At 55.1% G+C, this 18,732-nt stretch overlaps 6 protein-coding genes; 3 read left to right on the top strand and 3 right to left on the bottom strand.

The window, feature by feature from the left end:
• The first annotated feature begins 753 nt into the window (after nt 1-753).
• Nucleotides 754-1,396, top strand: CHC_T00009040001 (Phycobilisome core linker polypeptide (Lc), allophycocyanin-associated (ApcC)). XM_005717014.1 is given in 3 exon segments: nt 754-849; nt 850-1,134; nt 1,135-1,396. The coding sequence occupies 1 exon segment, from the start codon at nt 850-852 to the stop codon at nt 1,132-1,134; it is 285 nt and encodes a 94-aa protein (XP_005717071.1). The 5' UTR covers nt 754-849; the 3' UTR covers nt 1,135-1,396.
• A 269-nt stretch (nt 1,397-1,665) lies between these two features.
• CHC_T00005371001 (hypothetical protein) lies at nt 1,666-1,980 on the bottom strand. Its single transcript, XM_005717013.1, has one exon. The coding sequence runs from the start codon at nt 1,978-1,980 to the stop codon at nt 1,666-1,668; it is 315 nt and encodes a 104-aa protein (XP_005717070.1).
• Nucleotides 1,981-3,444: 1,464 nt separating this feature from the next.
• On the top strand, nt 3,445-5,934 carry CHC_T00008614001 (Actin-related protein). XM_005717012.1 is given in 2 exon segments: nt 3,445-5,718; nt 5,719-5,934. 1 exon segment carries the CDS (start codon nt 3,445-3,447, stop codon nt 5,716-5,718), a length of 2,274 nt encoding a protein of 757 aa, XP_005717069.1. The 3' UTR covers nt 5,719-5,934.
• Nucleotides 5,935-6,050: 116 nt separating this feature from the next.
• On the top strand, nt 6,051-8,090 carry CHC_T00009104001 (3-ketoacyl-CoA synthase). XM_005717011.1 is given in 5 exon segments: nt 6,051-6,674; nt 6,768-7,673; nt 7,752-7,785; nt 7,861-8,036; nt 8,037-8,090. 4 exon segments carry the CDS (start codon nt 6,051-6,053, stop codon nt 8,034-8,036), a joined length of 1,740 nt encoding a protein of 579 aa, XP_005717068.1. The 3' UTR covers nt 8,037-8,090.
• A 3,589-nt stretch (nt 8,091-11,679) lies between these two features.
• On the bottom strand, nt 11,680-12,699 carry CHC_T00005370001 (hypothetical protein). The gene has a single exon (XM_005717010.1). It carries the CDS (start codon nt 12,697-12,699, stop codon nt 11,680-11,682), a length of 1,020 nt encoding a protein of 339 aa, XP_005717067.1.
• A 3,808-nt stretch (nt 12,700-16,507) lies between these two features.
• Nucleotides 16,508-17,971, bottom strand: CHC_T00005369001 (hypothetical protein). XM_005717009.1 is given in 4 exon segments: nt 16,508-16,650; nt 16,651-16,689; nt 17,044-17,491; nt 17,622-17,971. The coding sequence occupies 3 exon segments, from the start codon at nt 17,969-17,971 to the stop codon at nt 16,651-16,653; spliced, it is 837 nt and encodes a 278-aa protein (XP_005717066.1). The 3' UTR covers nt 16,508-16,650.
• Nucleotides 17,972-18,732: the final 761 nt, after the last annotated feature.

Raw genomic sequence — 18,732 nt, 5'->3', positions numbered from 1 at the left:
ACGGACGGACAGAAACGAACTGTGGCTCGACGCACGATCACAACCTTTACCGCAAAACGCGGAAAGCAGCCCGAGGGCCGATGACGCGCCTCGAGACACACGTGAAGTGTGCGGGTTGGGCGACGAGCTTTCGATATGCCAGACTGTCTGGGCACCACGAGAATGCGACAGAGTCGTCCCGAGGTGCAATTTGATCTGGGGCAGCACGGCACAAAGAGAGAATAGGAACGGCAACTGCAAATCTTGTGGATTTGGGATGGTGGACGCTATTGCCCCCTCGATACCGTTTGTGCCTCCGGTGTGATGTGATGTATAGGATGAAGCGTCTATATGGTCTCCCCCCGAGAAGATGGGGTCGATGAGGGCAGGTGCGATCGTAGTAGCGAAGTCAGGGAAGGTGGACGGCGAAATATATCAATGTTGCCGACAGGCCTTGAAACGTGGACACGTGTTTCTCAGCGTCAAGAGGAGCAATTACTCCATCCTCAAAGTAGTTTGTCCATGTGATCCCATGAGAACACAGGGGAATTCTTTCTTTAATTTTGGGAGTGATGATGGGGTGTGCACCTCGGAGCGCTGCCCATATCTCACTGGTGCCTTATCAGCAGACTTTACCCTACCCGTCACCATCCCAGTCAACACTTGCGCTGCCCCTGAACTGTTTCGACAGCACTTGCCTCGTTTGAAGAAGCTTCGACAAACGCGCTACCCCCCAACCTCCCATCAATCCCGTCTCAACCACGTTCCCCGACCATGGCCTTCGTCTCCTCCTTCACAGCCCCCCCGCGGCGCCCCTTCTCCGGGGCTGCCATTTGCCACGCTTCTACAAGCCCGACGCTCGCCCCGAAGATGGCGTATGACATGGACGGCAGCAGCGGACTAGGCTCGCTCAACCAGCTCCGCATCAGGAGCTCAGCCGTCGAAAAGGACCGCCGCTCCTTTAAGGTCACCTTTGTGCTCCCGAGCGAAAGCAGGCTCTTCACCTTCCGCGAGCTGCAGAACGTGTACACCACTAAGATTGTCCCTTTCTCGTCATGGTACGCAGAGCAGCAGCGCATTCAGAAGATGGGGGGGAAAATCCTTAAGGTCGAACTTAGCTCGGGAGGGCAGATGCGCTCCGTCGGGAATACCTGAGCTGGCGTCAGCGTTTGTCGATGCTAGTGCTTCCATTGTGCCAGTAAATGCGATGGCTTGAATAGCTTTTTCTATCGGTTTGGTAAGTTATATCTTATGTTGTTTTGTGGGTGCTTTCGCTCGACGCTGCCTGTGGTAGTGTGGATTGTTTCCGAATTGAAACTGGAGTGCATGCGTTGCGCGAAGAGTTACATTAGAGAGTAAAGGGGCTCTTCGAAATACACGATCTCAGATGCCCCACTTCCAAATTCGTTACGGAAAATGCGCTTCTTTTGTACATCCCTACACCCACGTCGAGCTGCGTTCTCGTCTCCGCCCTCCCCTTTTCGATTCCTTGACGCCCTTGCAGGCTGGAAAGACTGCAGATGCAAGTACATCAACCGCCCTACTTCCTGTCGTACGCACCACCGTAGGCTGTACCGTAGGTCAGTGACATGAAAATTTTTGACACAACCAGTGTGTCAGGGCTGTTCCTAACGAAGAGAACGGTGTGCAACATCACAAACCTCCATTCTCGACATAAAAATAGCTTTACACACGAAACCGCGCAACCTTCCCATCCGCCCCCGCTGAGAACACCTCCTCTCCCGCTGCGGCGACTGCAAGACTCTTTCCTCCCTCATGCACCCTCTCCATGATATGTGCGGGCGTCATTAACGCCCGGACATCCCATAGCCTCACGCTGCCATCCCCACCCCCACTCACAGCACTCTTCCCCGCTACCATCCAGCACGCATCCGTCACTACCCCCCGGTGGGCCCCTTTTCTTCCGCACGCCGCCACCACCCCCTTACCCTCGCGCGCATCCACCAGCCGGACACCCCCGTCCACCGCGCTCACCAGCATCACCGTATCCGCAACCGATACGCTCGTCACGGGTTTGCCACCGCTCGGAATGGTCACCTTCGTCGCGCATCCATCCACGTCCCATACGCGCACCAGCCCGTCCCATCCGCTCGTTACTACATCCTTCCCGCCCCATTGCACGCTGCTGACGGACAAGCCCACCGACGTGAGCCCGAGCTTGCTCGCCGTGAGCGCGACCCCGTCCGGTGCTTTGCGCTTCCCGCCCACGGCGGCCAGCGGTCGCCCCTCGAGTTGCGCCAGCGCGTCAGCGATCACCCACACCGAGCCGTCCGCACCACCCACGGCGACCGCTGGCGACATCCCAGCCTGCGTCGCCACCGACTCGAAGGCGACGGGTGGCCCCGCCTCCTCCGAGCGGAATTGAGCCACGCCGTGAGCCGCGCCATCCCGCAACGACCATAGCTTGACCGTCTGGTCGCTAGACACCGACACGAAGTTTTCGCAACCAGGTAGCCACGCCACACCCTTGATTGCCGCTACGTGCGCATCGGCGGTCACTTGGTCCTCGCTGATAACCGTTTCCTCCCCGCGGAAGACGGAGGGACAGCCTGAATACGAGGCAGCAAGGACTAGAGGCTGGGCCTCTCCGGCGACCGAGGCGGCATCGATGGCCGACAGCCACTCTTCAGACGCCTGTAGCGGTTGGTTGGGGCGCGGTGAGGGCAGGGGCAAGTAGTAGGTGAGGTCGAGAGTGGCCTCCGCGGAGAGCTTGCGACTGGTGAGAAAATTGGCGAGTGTGGTGCGGAGCGGCTCGTCGGCGGCCAAGAAATGCAAGTTGGGACGCGGCTCGGGGTTGTCCAGGAGGTGTAGGACGAGGTTGCGCAAGCCTTTGCGGCCCAATGTCTGCGGGACAGAGAGCTGGGCGCCGTGCGCGGGACGCAGGGAGACGTCGTTCACGCCGCACTTGAGGCGGATAAGAACAGTGGGCACGGTGGCAGACATTTCAGCGGCACCCATCGTCGGTTGTGATGTTCTTCCGTTGTGAAATCGGGGAGACGTTTGCATTGGAAGGTGAGGGCGACGGCGGTGGCGTAACGACGGATCAAGCGATGAAAAAGCACGCGAGTCTTTTTGTTACACGTGGCAGGCAAGACCCCGAGTTTCGTTTCCCGAAGTCACCAAAGGACAAGGGAGGCTTCGTCCTGTCCTTTCTCTTCGCATACAGATGCCGAAGTCGTGCGCAACCGACCCTGCCGACTTGCCCAAAACTACCACGCACATCCCCTCACCATGGTCGAGCAAAAAGAAGTCAACCGCCCGCCCCCTGATGTGTATCTGATCGACCCGCCTCCGCCCCCCTTCACCGTCCCCTCTGCCTACCACGCCACGCCCTCCCATCTCAACTCGCAAGCCCTCATCTTCGACCTCGGGTCGTCCACTTTGCGCGCCGGCTTCTCAGGCTCCTCCATGCCAATCTTGCAAACCCCACCGTATGTCGCCCGCATGCGCGACCCGGAAACTGGCCTGCGCACCTTTCTCATCGGCCACGAAGCCCTCATCTCCTCAGCCCGCTCCACGGCCCGCCCAGCCTACGACTCCGCCATACCCAACAACCCTGCTCTGATGGAGCGCCTGCTGGACGGCTCGCTTGCAGCCTTGGGGCTCGCCGATGAGGAACGCATCAACCATCGCTTCGTCCTGACAGAGGCCCCGTGCCAGCCCAATTCGGCCCGCGCCTTGCTCATGGAGCTCTTGTTCGAGGCGTATGAGGCCCCGGGCATCTGCTTTGGCATTGACGCCCTGTTTAGCTATTTCTATAACAGGCCCGGTGAGGGCGCAACGCCGAAGGAGACTATGCGCTTTGCGAGGGAGGACGCCGTGGTGGTATCATGCGGGTATAACGCGACCCATGTGCTCCCGGTCGTAGGAGGGAGGATCAAACCCAACTTGGTCAAGAGGGTCAACGTGGGGGGTGCAACAATGACGGATCAACTCACCAGACGACTGCAGCTGTTGCACCCGGAGCATTCAAGCATGCTTAGTACTGGAAGGGTCGAGCTCCTCAAGGAGAAGATGTGTTATGTGTCGGAGGAGTATGATGCCGAGTTGAAGAAAATTAGAGAGGAGCCAGATTACTTTGACGAAGTATCGAAGACAGTCAAGGTGCCAACTGGGGAGGCGAGTGAGAAGCCGGCGATGAGCGCGGAGGAGCAGGCGAGATCAAGGCAGGCGAGAATTGATAATGGGAGGAGGTTGAATAAGTTAATGCAGGAGAAAAGGAAGTCAAGAGCAGGTGCAAGGGATAAGGATGTGTCGGGTACAGAGGCAGAGCCGGAGGATACATCGTATACGCCGGAGGAGGTTGAGGCTTTGTACGATTCAATGAAAAAGCTATACGATGTCAAGCGTATTGAAGATATGAGGGATATAGATGAGGACAAGTACTACATTGCCATGTGCGTCGGACAGTGGGAGTCGTCGACAGCGCTGAACGAAGAGATCGACAAGCGACAGCTGCTCGTGGATGAGGAACGTGCAAAATTGAGTGCAGGAAAGACAAGGGCAGCGGAGGCGGCGTGGTGGAAGCGCGTACGGGAAGACGAGCTTCTGTCGATGTCAGACTCAGAGCTGAGCGCGCCGGAACTCAAACGAAAGCGGCACGTGCGAGCGCTGCGCGGGGCTGCGGAAGCACGACTACGGGCGAAAAGGGCAAAGCTCGCGGCGAAGGCGGAAGCGGAGAGGAAGGCTGAGGAAATAGAGAAGATGCGCACGGAGAGGCCACAAGAGTATCTGACCAAACTGCGAACGGAGCGAGATGAGCTAGCTGAGCGTTTAAAGCGAAGGGACGCGGCGCGAGAAGCGGGATCGGATAGGCGGTCGCAGGCTGCAAGGGAACGAATGAGGTTGTTGGCACAACATGCAGGAAGCAAGGCGGGTTTCGACGACGACCCCGGGCGAGGGAACTCAAAGGGGCGCGGGAGAGGAAGGGGGAAGGGAAGAGGGAGGGGCAGGGGGAGGGGACGAGGTAGAGGGCGTGGGAAGAAGAAAGTGGAGGAGGACACGTTTGGGATGGACGATGCGGACTGGGATGTATACAGATCGATGAAGGTTGGAAACGATGGGACGGATTCTGACGACAACTCTGGAGAAGAGCGTGCTCGTTTGAAAGCTGTGCGTGTGGAGATTATGGACATGGCACCTGACGATGTAGACCCGACGATGACGATCCCGGTGGGTTCCGCACTGCTCTACGAGGAAAATAAGTACGCAGACGAGTTTCCCGTGACAGTCGATCGGATACGTACGCCGGAGCTGATTTTTCAACCAACGTTAGCCGGAGTGGAACAGTGTGGAATTGTGGAAGCGCTGCAGATGAGCACGTCGAGCAAGTCGTCAATCGTGCGCGAGGTATTCCTAACTGGAGGAGTAGCGAACACGAGCGGGTTGAAGCGACGCATCTGCGCCGAGCTGCGGAAGGCGTTCCCCATTGACTGGGGCGACAGCATTGTGAGTGGGGTGCGCACTGCGAAGGACCCCGTGCTGGACGCATGGCGCGGGGCCGCGAAATTCGCGGAAACCGGAGGCAGAGTGTTCAAAGATGCTTGCATCACCAAGGCGGAGTATGAAGAAATGGGTAACGGGTACATCAAGGAGCACGCATTCGGAAATGTGTTCTACCCAACGCCGATCCTGTCGGCGGCGGATCTGGAGCTCAAGAAAAAACTGCAGAAACAGGCGAGCAAGCGGGGACGGCCGCGGTCGTTAGTGTTAGGCTAGCTAAAAGTGCCAAGATGTACTAGTCTTGTCTCAGGTATCCAAGTTGGGTGCCCGTATTGGGTCATGCCGGGGAGGCATCAGATGTGATTCCGTAACAGTGAATTCACAGCTTACCGGATACATTACTGTATGGCTTTATGATGGCGCCACCGTATTGGTTTTGTACGCAGTGCGCACACTCGGCGGCAATTCGTCCAAAAATTTTCCACAGTCTCCCTTTACCTATTCAACACCTTGGCCGGGCCCGTCCCCCGCCGCAACGCAGCCCATCCCCCGCCACCGTCATCACACCCGACCCGCGCCGCACCCACGACACCCATCTCCCATCAGCGATGTCCGCCCCCACCACGGAGCCCTCCATGCGGCGCCGCCGCGCAGCTCCTGACCATCCCCACGAGAACGGCTCCACGCTCTACAGCTTGGCTGAGTCAACCCGCCTCGCCTGGGAACGCGTCCGCCGTCTCTACGCCACGGATCCCCAAGCCCGGTCCTACTCATTCGCAGACGTTCGTCGCGGGTACAACATATGGGACCCCTTCTCATCGAAGCGCATCGTCGGCGCTGTCTGCCTCATCCTCCTTACCGCTTTGCTTCCGGATGCTTACTCAAAGCGGGAACAGATTGTTGTGCTAGCCGATAACGTCCTCCGCGCAAACTTTTGGGAGCTTATTGTAATCTTGACTATCATCGCCGTGCTTGGTTTAGCGTATGGAGTCCGTAAGCCCCGCCCGGTATACCTCTTAGACTTCGAGACTTTTCAGCCCCCAGAGAGGTATTACGTCTCCGTCGATCGCTTTATGGAGACCACGCTAGCCCCGAAGAAATTTGATGAAGAGTCTGCTAATTTTCAAAAGAAAGTCCTCAGTCGTAGTGGTATCGGTAACAAGAGCGCCTTTCCAAGCAGCATTCTCGATCACTGCCACTCGATTCCGGAGAATAATGGTGACGAGCGCGCCGTTTGCAACATGCACTTTGCGCGCGAGGAGGCCGAGCTCGTCCTCTTCGGCGCTCTCGATGCCCTCTTTTTGCGCAACAACCTTGACCCTCAGGCGATCGATCTACTCGTCCTCAACTGTTCCCTCTTCAATCCGACACCTAGCCTCTCTGCCATGCTCGTCAACAAGTACAAGATGCGTAGCTCCGTGCGCACATATAATCTCGCAGGCATGGGTTGCTCTGCAGGACTGATCGCCCTGGATTTAGCAAAGGATCTGCTGCAAGTGCATCGCAAGGCCCTTTGTGTCGTTGTCTCAACAGAGAATATCACACAGAATTGGTATCTGGGGAAGGAGAGGTCCATGCTAATCACGAACACGCTCTTCCGTATGGGCGCCTCGGCCGTTTTGTTATCGAACAACCCCGCGAACCGCAGCCGCGCACGATACGTACTCAAGCACACTGTCAGAACGCATGTCGGCGCGGACGATCTTGCATACGATTCCATTTTTCAAATGGAGGACAAGTGCGGCATCCGCGGCGTCAAACTGTCCAAAAATATAATGGATGTGGCTGGCGGAGCACTCAAGAAGAACGTAACTACCCTGGCGCCGCTCGTCTTTCCACTGACGGAACATATCAAGTTTGCGTTTCATCTGCTGCGTAAGAAGGTGCTGCATGTGCCGAACTTGCATCCGTACATCCCAGATTTCCATCGCGCTTTTGATCACTTCTGCATCCACACAGGCGGAAGGGCTGTCATTGACGTCATGCAAGACGCGCTTAAACTCACCGACCACGACATCCAGCCTAGTCGGTACACACTCAACCGGTATGGGAACACGTCTTCGGCGTCGGTGTGGTACGAGCTGAAGTTTGTCGAAAATGACGGCCGCATGCGACGTGGGCATCGCATCTGGCAAATCGCTTTCGGTTCGGGCTTTAAATGCAACTCGGCCGTTTGGGAATGTTTGCAGGACGTCCCGGGCAACCCAGAGGCGATCGATGAGGAGAGCCTTGTCACCTGAAATACAAGTCGCCGGAAAGCTATTTGATATATTTATGTAACCCTTTCACCGGCTACGAGGAGATCCAAGAGAGCTCCTGTTTTCGTTTTTCAAGTTTTCCCAGGTAAGTGTGCAAACGCAAGGACGGTCTACATATCACACATTATTCTAACTGCTGCCAAGCGTTGAGACATTGTAGACAAAACCAAGACCGCTACGATCGGTACCCTGTTCGAACTGCAGCGTTTTAAATGTTGCAACGACAGAATGGCGAGTGAGTATCGGCCATCTCTGAGCGACCCTTTGCTTCGGTTGTACTGTGCTGTAGATAGAGGCTTTCTGCGTTTCCGCGATAACGTTTTGACTGGAAAGTAACCTAACATCCAGGAGGATTAAATACGGTACTGCACCAAACAATATTTTGGGTAACTCTGCACCCTAGGTATGGAGCAATATTGAACATCCAGACGTTTAGTGATAAGCGCGATTACAAAGAGGAAGGGAACACAGAGCTGGAGAACGTTTTCGGTTACTCGACCAGCTGCCCCAGTCCAGATGAGCGCGACCCCCAATGAGAACCAAGAGTGTATATGCTCAAGCTCACCCCTCATACCTATTCCTGCGGAACATGCTTATCATAAACCAGCGTCTCTTCCCTCTGCCCGGATCCCCACTCTGTCGCTCCTGCACAAACCCACCCCCAAAACCAAGCCTCTCCTTTATTGTTGGTGGCTTCACACATAGAATGCTCCCCCTCAGCGGCAGGCCATCATCCTGCACTACGCGATCCTTGCGTCTCATCAAGCGCTTCAGTACGCTCTCGCTTCTCTGGCTCATTATGAGCCCGACACCGACGTCTCCCTCCTCGTCAGACGCTTCCGAATATTCCTCTTCAAGAGCGTTCTTGCTGTTCTTCTCCCACTCCATAATTGTCCCGACCTCGGTAACAAGCTTTCTCATATCATGTTGCATCGAAATTATCTTCCTTTGATCCCCACCAACCTCAAATCCACTCCTTCCACTGTGTAAGTCGGCGAGTGCATGCGGTTCTGCCCTTCGTGAGAAGCCCGTCACTGGAGCGCATTGATTGCGGGGGCGCAAAAGGCTATTCCGACTGGAGAGCGAGGCTGCGTGGCGATCGCTGCTTGACCAGGGGTCCTGTTGGGGAACGGGAGGGAGAGGGAGAGGGTACTCGTACGGGGCACGCCTGTTGTCTTGGATGATGCCGGTGCGGTACGACGGTGGAGGGATGCGCTTGTTTTTGACTGAGATAATCGAGTGGCGATCGATGAGGCGCGAGGAGTGTTGAAGGGAGAGGTGGGGACTGGAGATGGAGGAGAAGGGGGAATCTAGGTCAAGGGAAGAGGACGGCCGGTGCTTAGGGAGGGCGGGGGTGCGGAATGGAGCGGGGACGGAGGCGAGCATGACGATGGTCTGTGTTGGCAAAAGGGGAGAGGACAAGGACAATGAGGAAAAGCTTGGTGAGCTGCAAAAAGTGGCTGTAGTTGTCTGTCTAAGGTGTCAAGATGGGGGCAAGTGGTACGTCAAGGAGGGGCATAGTTGTTTTTGAACAACTAGACCGGAAGGACGCTGCATTGCGGTGTTAAGAGTGGGAGGGATGATGTATGCCGAGTCTACAGCGTCGGCGACAGGGCTTGAGAAAGTATACGCCGTGGGCAGACACAGGGAAACGCTCGAAGAGCTTCACGTCACTGTTGTGTTGCCGGCTGTCCTAGCAACGGTTTCAGCAATGGGGCACCAAGGCAAAGCATTGGAGAATTTAATCAGAAGATTTGCAGCAAGTACAACTGCTCAATCGCTTGTGCAGAAATGAAAATAGGCCAATCATTTGCATCATAGTTTTGCATATAGCCAACCATTTTTGTGTCCTGCAGATACGACACCCTGACGGCAGGCCATTTCTGCCCTGCTGTCCTGGTGTTGTATCCGCAGAGAGGGGGGAACTCCTGGGCAGCTGCTGAGGCCTTTTTGTCCTAGGAGTCTGCCGGCTTGATGCTTTCCGACGGTCTCCGATAGACAGACCCCTTCTCTAATTCTCTAGCTACCCTTCGAAGGGCAATCCTTGCGAGCATCCTTAGTTGGAAGGGAAGCGCCTTGTTTCTCGGGCCCCATATTCTGCAAGAAGAGGAACCTTCCACTACAAGGAGAAGGGTACTGTAGTGTACTGTAATGTCAGAGAGGTTACGGATCTGTTAAACGTTTAAGTTACCTCCCGGGCTCAAGGAGAGTAAATTTAATTATACAACTGAATGCCTTCGATTTCGTGACAGTCAAGAGTTGTTCTACAGTACAATGAAAAGGGAAGACACAGTCCGAATACGTACAGTACATCCATAAACAAAACAAAAGTTTCTTCTCACACATTGACATGTACGGGACATAAATCTGTCTCGCTACTGTCCTGTCGATGCCCATGAGTTTTTATACTACAGTACCAGCACAAAGGTTCAGCTTTCTAAACTCTGTTGTCCGATGACTTTTTCTTCTATAAATCTTCCGGAGATCAATACAATCCAAGCTTCCTCTCCTAAGCACTGAGACTTGGCACGGCACGCTCGGTCCGCGAAGCTTCATCATTCAACGAAGACGACAGTAATCCAATCTTCCCACAGCTGTGTGTGGACTCCTTTTGCAGTGAATCGGCTTCGCTTGTCATGCCACAAGTTTGAGGCATATAGTAGAACTGAGGGGAAACACATGCCCATCAATGCTTGCACATCACTGTTGCCCAAACACAATCACACGGTATTTTAAAAAACTTGACTCGAGGGCAAATTCATCTCTTTTACAATTGGGGCACCTCATTGGCCCTTGGTGTAGATGCTCTGTCAACTACAACGAAAATAAGTGGTGCAGAGATTTCACTCCTGACCCGCTGCGCATGGCACGTATTGTGCAGCACAGTCACACTGTTGAACCGTGTTTGGTTGGTCGCTACGGAGACCTGTTTCTCCTCTCGCCGATACCTCACGAGGGAGGCGCAACGTTGAGATTACGATAGCCAATTCTTTATCCATCACAATACAAGATACTTTTCTCTGCCAAACGTCATAGCGTGAGATAGCGACGAGGAACACGTCAGGGCAGTAGAGCACTTTCTCCTTCCAAGGGCTCTACCTGCAACGCAACTACTGTACGTCCTACCATTTGACGCTAACGTGGTTTAAGGATATGCGATTGAGATTGAATTAAATCTCTCCAAGGAAACCGCAAAGTGGACAACGCTTCGACCAATAGTGTGCCATACATTACAGCTCGTCTGTCCTGCTTGTTTATGATTGACACTATCTGCAAGACACACCGCAAAGTGATACAATGTCATATTCATATTCATTCAAACATTCTCGCACGACTGGAATACACCTGGGGTAACACCTTGCTACTGTATTGGTTTCTCTTTGCCCCCCACCCCTTCAAAGCATTACGCACATTTCACATGGAAATGGGCAACTCTGCTTTGGACAACGTGTGGAGGACACAAGGCATTCACACGCACGTTACTACCTGTGACGTCCCTTCCTCTACCACAGTTCGGGAGGCGCTGAGAACGCCACATTCCCACATTTCATACATTCACATCCCAACCCTCAATGTGGCCTCTGCTTTCTCGTCCGTTCGTTACAGCCATTACCTCGCAGTTTTGTCCAACTCCCGGCACAGTGCTCAGGGCATGTCCTCACTCACTTCCTGTGCATGATAACTCGTAATACAGGGATGCCTCTGTGGCTATGTAGCGGCTATGGTCGTGTCGTCATCTTTTGACTCGAAATGTGGAAGAGGAAAGTGTTTCTTTTAGCGTATGGAAAGAGTGTATCCTCTAGTGCAAACACAGATGACGGCAAGAGATTCCGAAATGCGTAGCGTTCTCATGTCCGTGAAAAGCGAAACTTCCTTCTCTCTTAATGCATATGGGAGGCGTTGTGGCTTGCAAAACAATTATTCTTGCGAAGGTATAAACAAAAAAAATGTCATGTAGTGTGGGGGCTATTCACCGACATTACTGGGACCGTCGGAAAACCCGTAGCCACGAGTGGACCTTTTTGACCTTCTTTTCCTGTCTCACATCTGCCTTGAGCAAAAACCCAACATACTCGTCAGCTCGGTCCTCTTTGTTGCATTCTCTCTCACCCCAAAAGTCACGTCCTTTCCTCCTTTTGCTTCGCACTCCGAAGCGCTCCCTCACTGTCGGTGGCCGAATATCTAAAATGCTGCCTCGCATAGGCAAATTTTCCTTCTTTGAACCGCGTCTCCCAAGGTGACTGAGATTTCGCAAACTTCCTATCCATTTTTTCGCTGCAACCGCCTCTTCTTCGCACGGATCATGACGAGAAGGCGTCTCCTCCTCGTCTTCAAAGTCGACCTCTGGTTCGATCGTCTCACTTGAAGTCCAGTCCCGTCTCTCATCCTCGGGAAGCCAGCTCGGGACAGACGCATCGTCCTCGCTCAGATATCCGCGAGCTTCCTCTGATAGTGTCTCTGCGTCGCGCAACACGGGGGGCTCGTCGCTTTGGAGAGATGAAGTTACTGGCTCCCACGCAGCACCCCGCCTTGCGCGAAAGGCCTCATGCAAATCCGAAACACATCGAGGATCTCGCCTAGCATGGGTGCTCTGGACAGTGTTGATAGCCAATTGAGGACGGTATGAGCCCGGCAGACGGCGTGGATGAGCAGAATTGGCGCGAGGGCGGTCAGCGGATGAGTCAGCTGCCGTTTGTGGTCGTCGTTCCACAAAGACGCGAGCTTTCGGAAGGCCGGAGGATGAGATGGGTTCCAGCAGATGAGACGAGATGCTATGTGCAAACGTGGCGACAGGCGAAACAGGTGATGTCGGGCAGGTTGAGCTGGTCGAGGAAGCGGACGCAGAGGAGCGGGATATCGTGGAGGTCGAGACGCATGGAGGCGAGTCAGCTGTGAGAGAGACGGGTGGGTGTTTCGACGGGGAGGAATTGGAGAGGGTGCTATGGACGGAGGAGAAGGAAATGTCCGAGCCGCGTGGTGAAGCGGACGGGGAAGACATCTCGCCGGCGGATGTGGGCAGGAGAGTTGTGGGAAGCGGACAAGGAGAGGGATAAAGAAAGGAGAGGAAAGAAAGTGGACGCTCAAGGAATAATGGTGTAGGCAGGCAGGAAGTAGGGGGGGGGGTGTCTAGGTGTGGGAGGGCTACGTTGAGACAACAACGGGAAAGTGAGAGTAGTGGTGGGTTGGGGGAGGAGGGCAGGGCGGGGGGGAGGAAGGGGGGGGGGGGGGGGGGGGGCAAGAAGGATTCCGTACAGAGGGTGTGGTTGATACCAGTGCAACAGTATGCCTGTCAAGGGGCATTTCGTCCCGGGCGACAGAGCCAGTATTCAGCGCGGGACGTGTTGACGGGGGAGAGTGATAGGGAGGACCTGTCCATGCTCATTACGATTGTAAAGGGCGGGCGACGGGCAGGGGGTCTCCGCGAAGGGCGGGTTGAGTTCGCCACGTATGGTGGTGCCGTGTAAGTCAGGACTTTGCTCGCCCTTTTAGCGAATGGCGACTAAACGACATGATTTGATTATTCCAAATAGACTTACGTGCCCGTTTCTATGGATTCCAAGCTCGCGTAACAAAGATATTCAAAGCAAACATCGTTTTCCACCCGGCGCTCAATTCCGTCTGATCGCGAGTCTTTGGCTTCCACCAGCCCCACCAGCGTCGAAGCGCCCGCCACGACAGAAGCTGCCGCCTTACGCACCGGCACCGCCCCCTTGACCTGCGCCTCAGCACCTTTGGCCGGCCACGGGCCGTCGCCGTTTGAGCCGCGATCGAAATTGAAAGTTGCCGCTGTTGCGTGCCATTCTCCGCGCTCATTCACCCCCCCATCGTGCGAAGCCCGTTCGAAATATCAAGTTTACACAAGTTGGTGGCAACCCAAGCCCGCATCGCCATCGTAGAAGTGAAGGCGCTGTTTATCCCTTGCTTTTTTTTTTAGGAGAGAACCCTCCCTGTACAATTATCGAGGGGTCTCGCGACTAACCGTCAAGGCCCCATGGACTTATACAGCACTGAATGATTTCGTTGAATCGGCGCGATTGTGTGTACTACAGTATGGCTGGCCAGTGCGGGAGGGCACATTTTCTGCATACAGTGAAAAGGGTCGGCTCTGGTCGGGCGATCGGGACCGGAAGGCATTTTGTGGAATACAGTTAGAGCTACACGGGCTTCACTTTCATATATGCGGGCATGTGTGATGTGGCTTTGTCGAATTTCCTTGGTGTGTTGCCTGATGCTTGTCATTTTTGCCGCAACACACTACGAAACAGTGTTTCTGTTCACTGTCTCGTGGAGGGCGTTCAAGCACGCTGCATAAAACTTTGAATATGTGCAGCTGCAGGGAAAATGAAAAATGCGACTCGGATTCTGGTAGGAATGGGACTCCTGCATTTGTCTTCCTACGATGTACTGTACCCTTGGGTACTGTATCAATTACGCTTGCGATCTCATGTAACATGTGAAGTAGGCTGAACTCAGCACATGACGAAGGCTGCGGGATGTGGAGCGGTGTCAATGTTCCATGTCCACATGCAGTGCGGCGGTTTCATAAGAAGGCGGACGAGGAGAACGGAGAGTCCTCAGGGAGGGCGGCGCGGGGGGTTCTGTGCGGCACGCCGCGAGAAGACCACACTTGTCTAGCGGCAATAAAAGACCAACGCGCAGAGAGCGGAGGGCATACAGCACGCCCTGGTGCGTTATCCAATGACATGCGGCTGTGGTTGCCAATGGGTGGCCGGCATTACACGACGCGTCAATTCTCCTCCGGCCATCTATCACTATTACCTCATACTCGCCCCGCTCATACCGACTGCCCTCTCCTCTCGGGACCATTACCTTCCCGCCGCCCCGTCTCACCCTTCCCGCCCCCCTCACCCCCGCCCGCCCCTTTCGTCCAGCCACTGCTACGTACCATCCCCTCCCTATCCTGCCCGCCCCCGCCCACCATCGGGATTGCACTGCGCGACCCGCGCTGCCCAGCTGCCTTCACAAATTTCTTTGCGCAGTGGACACCCTCTTCCGTCGTTCGACTGCGACCTGGACACCGCAGTAGCAGTACAGTGCAACACCAGTCCACTATTGCATCTAAAATTTCAAAACGACTCCCCCCGGGTTCGCGGCGAAACCCACTAGCACACCATCAAGATTCGAGCCCACGTCGCTACGCGCGCAACCTCTGTCCGACATTTGCCCTGCAAATTACGTTATCCTTCTTCACTTGTTCTTACATGATTGCTTATGCTCTATCTAAACTTTTTATAGACATTTTTAAAACACTTTAATATCAGATGGAATTCAATCGTTCCATTCACCCCTTCATACGTACACAAAGTTCTATTTCCGGCGCTTATTCTTATTTATTCCGCAGTCCAAACCTGGCTGATGGGGAACCCTTTCGCGGGCACGTTTGTACGCCGGGAAAATCGAATATGCTTATTAAGCTTGACCGGATTATAAGCCGGCGCCCGTTCTGATTGACATTTACTTTTGCACGAGGGAAAATACTCGTTGAGCTTGAAATCAGCCTTTTGAAACCGAGCTATAGTAGAACAACATGTGGAGGCCTCCCAAAATAGCTGGCCCTATCCATTTTGTATCTCCACGCGCAGTTCAGCAAAGCTGATCACCCCGATCTGTACACTTCTCTGCAGTTTATCGATTCCTGACGCAGAGCAATGGCGCAGTTGTACCGTCGCTTTCTTGCTTTCGGGTTTGAGAAAAGTTATCATTGCACTACTGTACATTACATTGCTAAACCCACCACCTTCCATCATCTCTGCTCCTGCGTGGTGGCGTACAACATGTTGCGATGTCATCGTTACGCCACCACGGTTTAGATTAAAGCCCAATTTACACATACAGCCACGTACGGCAGCCGCCATAAAATGGACGAGTTACCGAGGTAACTATAGCGATTAAAACGGGTTTCCTACATCGCAACTGTTTTCGCCAAGCAATACAGTAAAGTTTATGCCTTCACTAACTGTCTTCACTATCCTCTACTGTGTAAATCTGAAGTTGGCAGGACGGGCGGAAGGTTGTGCGCATGAACGGTCGCCGCTTGTTTACAGCACAACCATCTGTACCCCCGCCCCCGCACCCTTTCTCTTTGAAGAGTGCATGAATGCCTCTCGAGGCCTCGCAGTGTATCGTCTGCTCTTCCTTCAGTCCTGTCCGCAGAGGCACCACTGCCGTCATCGTCCCGCGACCACGCTAATCTGACCAATATGTCGCTCTGTCAATGGCTCATACATTCCTAAATTTTGTTGGGCAAGCAATTTACGGTAGTACCAGCGGGATACAACCATCGAAATGGACGTTAAATATGTAGTCCCAGTGGAATTGGAATGACCTATGTTGCCACTGTTCAGTGAATAGTGTTCGCAACAGTGTTCGCAACAGTGTCCGACAGTTATCTCGTTGCGTCTCATCCCCGATGCAGCACGACCCGCCACGTCTCGTTCATCGCCTTGCTCGAAGTCACCAACTCTTCACTGGACAGCGATACGCGAACAGGTCTGAGGCGATCCACCGTTCCAGGACTCTGGACCGTGGACAGCCTCACTGAAGTCCACACTTGTCCAATGCCGCGCCCTCAGGGAGCTCCACATCACGGCGATACTGTAACTCTTCTGCAGTCAAGTGTGACAGATGCGCCGCTCTAAACTGCCTCTGGCTGCCACACTTATGACGACGATGGCAGTGCCCGGCGCGTGTCCTCGGCTTGCTTCGCTACGTTGTCACCTTATTGCTTAGCAAGCCTCCCCTCGTATGGCCACTTCCTGTACTCGCACGTCTACGACGAAGAGAGATCGAGCGGCTCTGACAGGTTTATTTTTGTCTCGCTGGCCAAAGTGCGGAAGACAGTTCAAAAATCTAAGTTAGACAAAAACGTTGTCCACGTTCTAGCGCTTGCCCTTCCGGCGACATAAGAAAAACCTAAACGCTATCCCCGTCACATCATACTACAACAACTGTTCTGCTTCTTCGCAGTCTGTGTAAATGCGCACGCAAGTGACAGGAAAAAAAAGGTGGTTGTGACAAAGACGCAATCATATTGAAGCCCCAGTCCAACATCGGTGCGTTAGAATTTCTGTGCGAACTGTAGACGTTACCCTCAAGCGAGTCGCGGTCGTTTTGGGTGCGAGACACTGGCGTGCACATACCTTATAAAACCTTTGTACGCGATCAGTCAAGACGCGCATGGCGCAACGATACCGCAAATAGCGGGCATGTCATAACGAGACAGGAACAAAACGACAGCTAGTCAGCACTGCATGCACGGTCGCGCACGGCGTGAAACCGCACGGCCCCTCCTCCCGCTCACCAGCTCCCTAAGACGGCAAACAACGTACATTTTCGATTGGGCGGAAAGGTCGGTACTCTTCTCGACGAGGTTATCTAGCTTAACGCCCCTTTCCAGGACAGAGTCAATAGTCTTGTGCAGTATGATCTTGGTATCGTCTAAATCCTTCTGTATCTTCATGATGGCGTCGGCCTCGTGCGGGTCCTGATACTTTCGAATCATGTCGTCAAGCGGTGGGAAGGGGAGTTCGTCGGTGGCGGCGAGCCATGTGGCGTCTGCGTGGGCGGTCATGAAGTCCTCCTGCACCTTCATGAGGAGCGTGAAGGCGACGCGCGACGGGTACTCGGCGTCGCATACCGCCACGGCGGCCAGCCCGTTCGACCGGACGTGGACGTGGACCAGGTGGCTCTCGTGCTCTATTGAGCTCCGCTGCCCTAGCTCGACGCGCTTCGCTACGGTCTTCGAGACGAAGGTGGCGAATTGCTTGACGCTGCGCGCAGAAAATGTGGAAGGAGGCGTGGGAGAGGGGGCGGGGGGGGGGTTCTCAGGAGAGGGTTAGAAAGACGGGCTCCGCGCGAAGGGGAATAGGAAGGCGTGGAGAGGGTGCAAAGTGGACGTACGGTTCCCGTTGAAAGTAGCCAAAGTTGTCGAGGAAGTAGGCCGAGGCCAAGATGTTAGCGTCGGGTTCTGCGTCGAGTGCGCGCAGCACCATGAGCGAGACAATCTTCATGGTTCTGTGACGAAGAGAGAGAGAGAGACAGGCCCTAATAGGTTGGCGCAAAGAATTGAGCGGTTGGCGGGGTTGTTTCTTCGACGCTCGCAGCGTGGGGTGAGAGGTGAGGAGCAGCAGAGCGAGCAAGCGGGAGGGGCGCGGCGAAGAGTGACGAGGGACCAAGGACAGAAGGGGTCGAGTGTGGCGGAGCAAAGGGGAACATGTCACAGGGGGCCGTCTGTAAGGCTCCAATTGCATGCGTGGGCACGCTCTGACACTGGGACATGTGGCTTACAGTGGGCTGAATTCAGTCAAGGTAAGTAGAATTGGATCATGGTCTTTACGGCGATAGCGTATAGGCCATCGCGACGCGCTACGACCTCGCCATGCGCTACGACATCACCATGCGATACAACGAGTACAAAGCGACGCCACGCCCGCCGGCGCCTGGGTCGCCATCGCCGCCATGCTGCGTGAGTCGCGTGTTGAGTAAGTGCTGGTGTGGCCCACACAGAGAGTCCCTTTGCGCTCTCCCAAGGCAACAACGACATGGTAGCCGCGAAGAGCAACACCTGGCGCTACGACACGCTCCCCGCCTACAAGTCGGGGACTGAGATAATGGGTAGTGTATCAAGGCCTCCGAAGACCTTGACGAGCAGGACGAGGACGGCGACGACGGCGACGACCCAAAGGATCCAGTTGTTCTCGTACGGGCTGACGACCTCCTGGCGCAGGCGCTGCTTGACGGCCTCGTCGAGCGGCTTGGCGGGGGCCGGCTTGGGCGCGGCGCTGGGCTCGAGCAGCTCGTCCGCGTCGACCCAGTAGTCCTCGCCGGACTCCGGCGGCGCGTCCGGCCGCACGATGGGCACCGACTCCATGGCGTCCCAGTCCAGGTCGTCGTCGCCGCGCCGCCGCCGCCGCCGCCGCAGCGGCTTGGGCGGCGAGTTGCGCCGCCGCTCAGACTCGGTCCGCAGCGACGACGGGTCGTTCGGCGGCCGCGCCGCGCTGCACGTCGTGCG

The sequence above is a fragment of the Chondrus crispus genome, genomic scaffold, assembly GCF_000350225.1.
Source record: "Chondrus crispus Stackhouse genomic scaffold, scaffold_288, whole genome shotgun sequence".
In the NCBI taxonomy this organism is placed as follows: Eukaryota; Rhodophyta; class Florideophyceae; order Gigartinales; family Gigartinaceae; genus Chondrus; species Chondrus crispus.
This window is presented reverse-complemented; position numbering and strand designations above follow the sequence as displayed.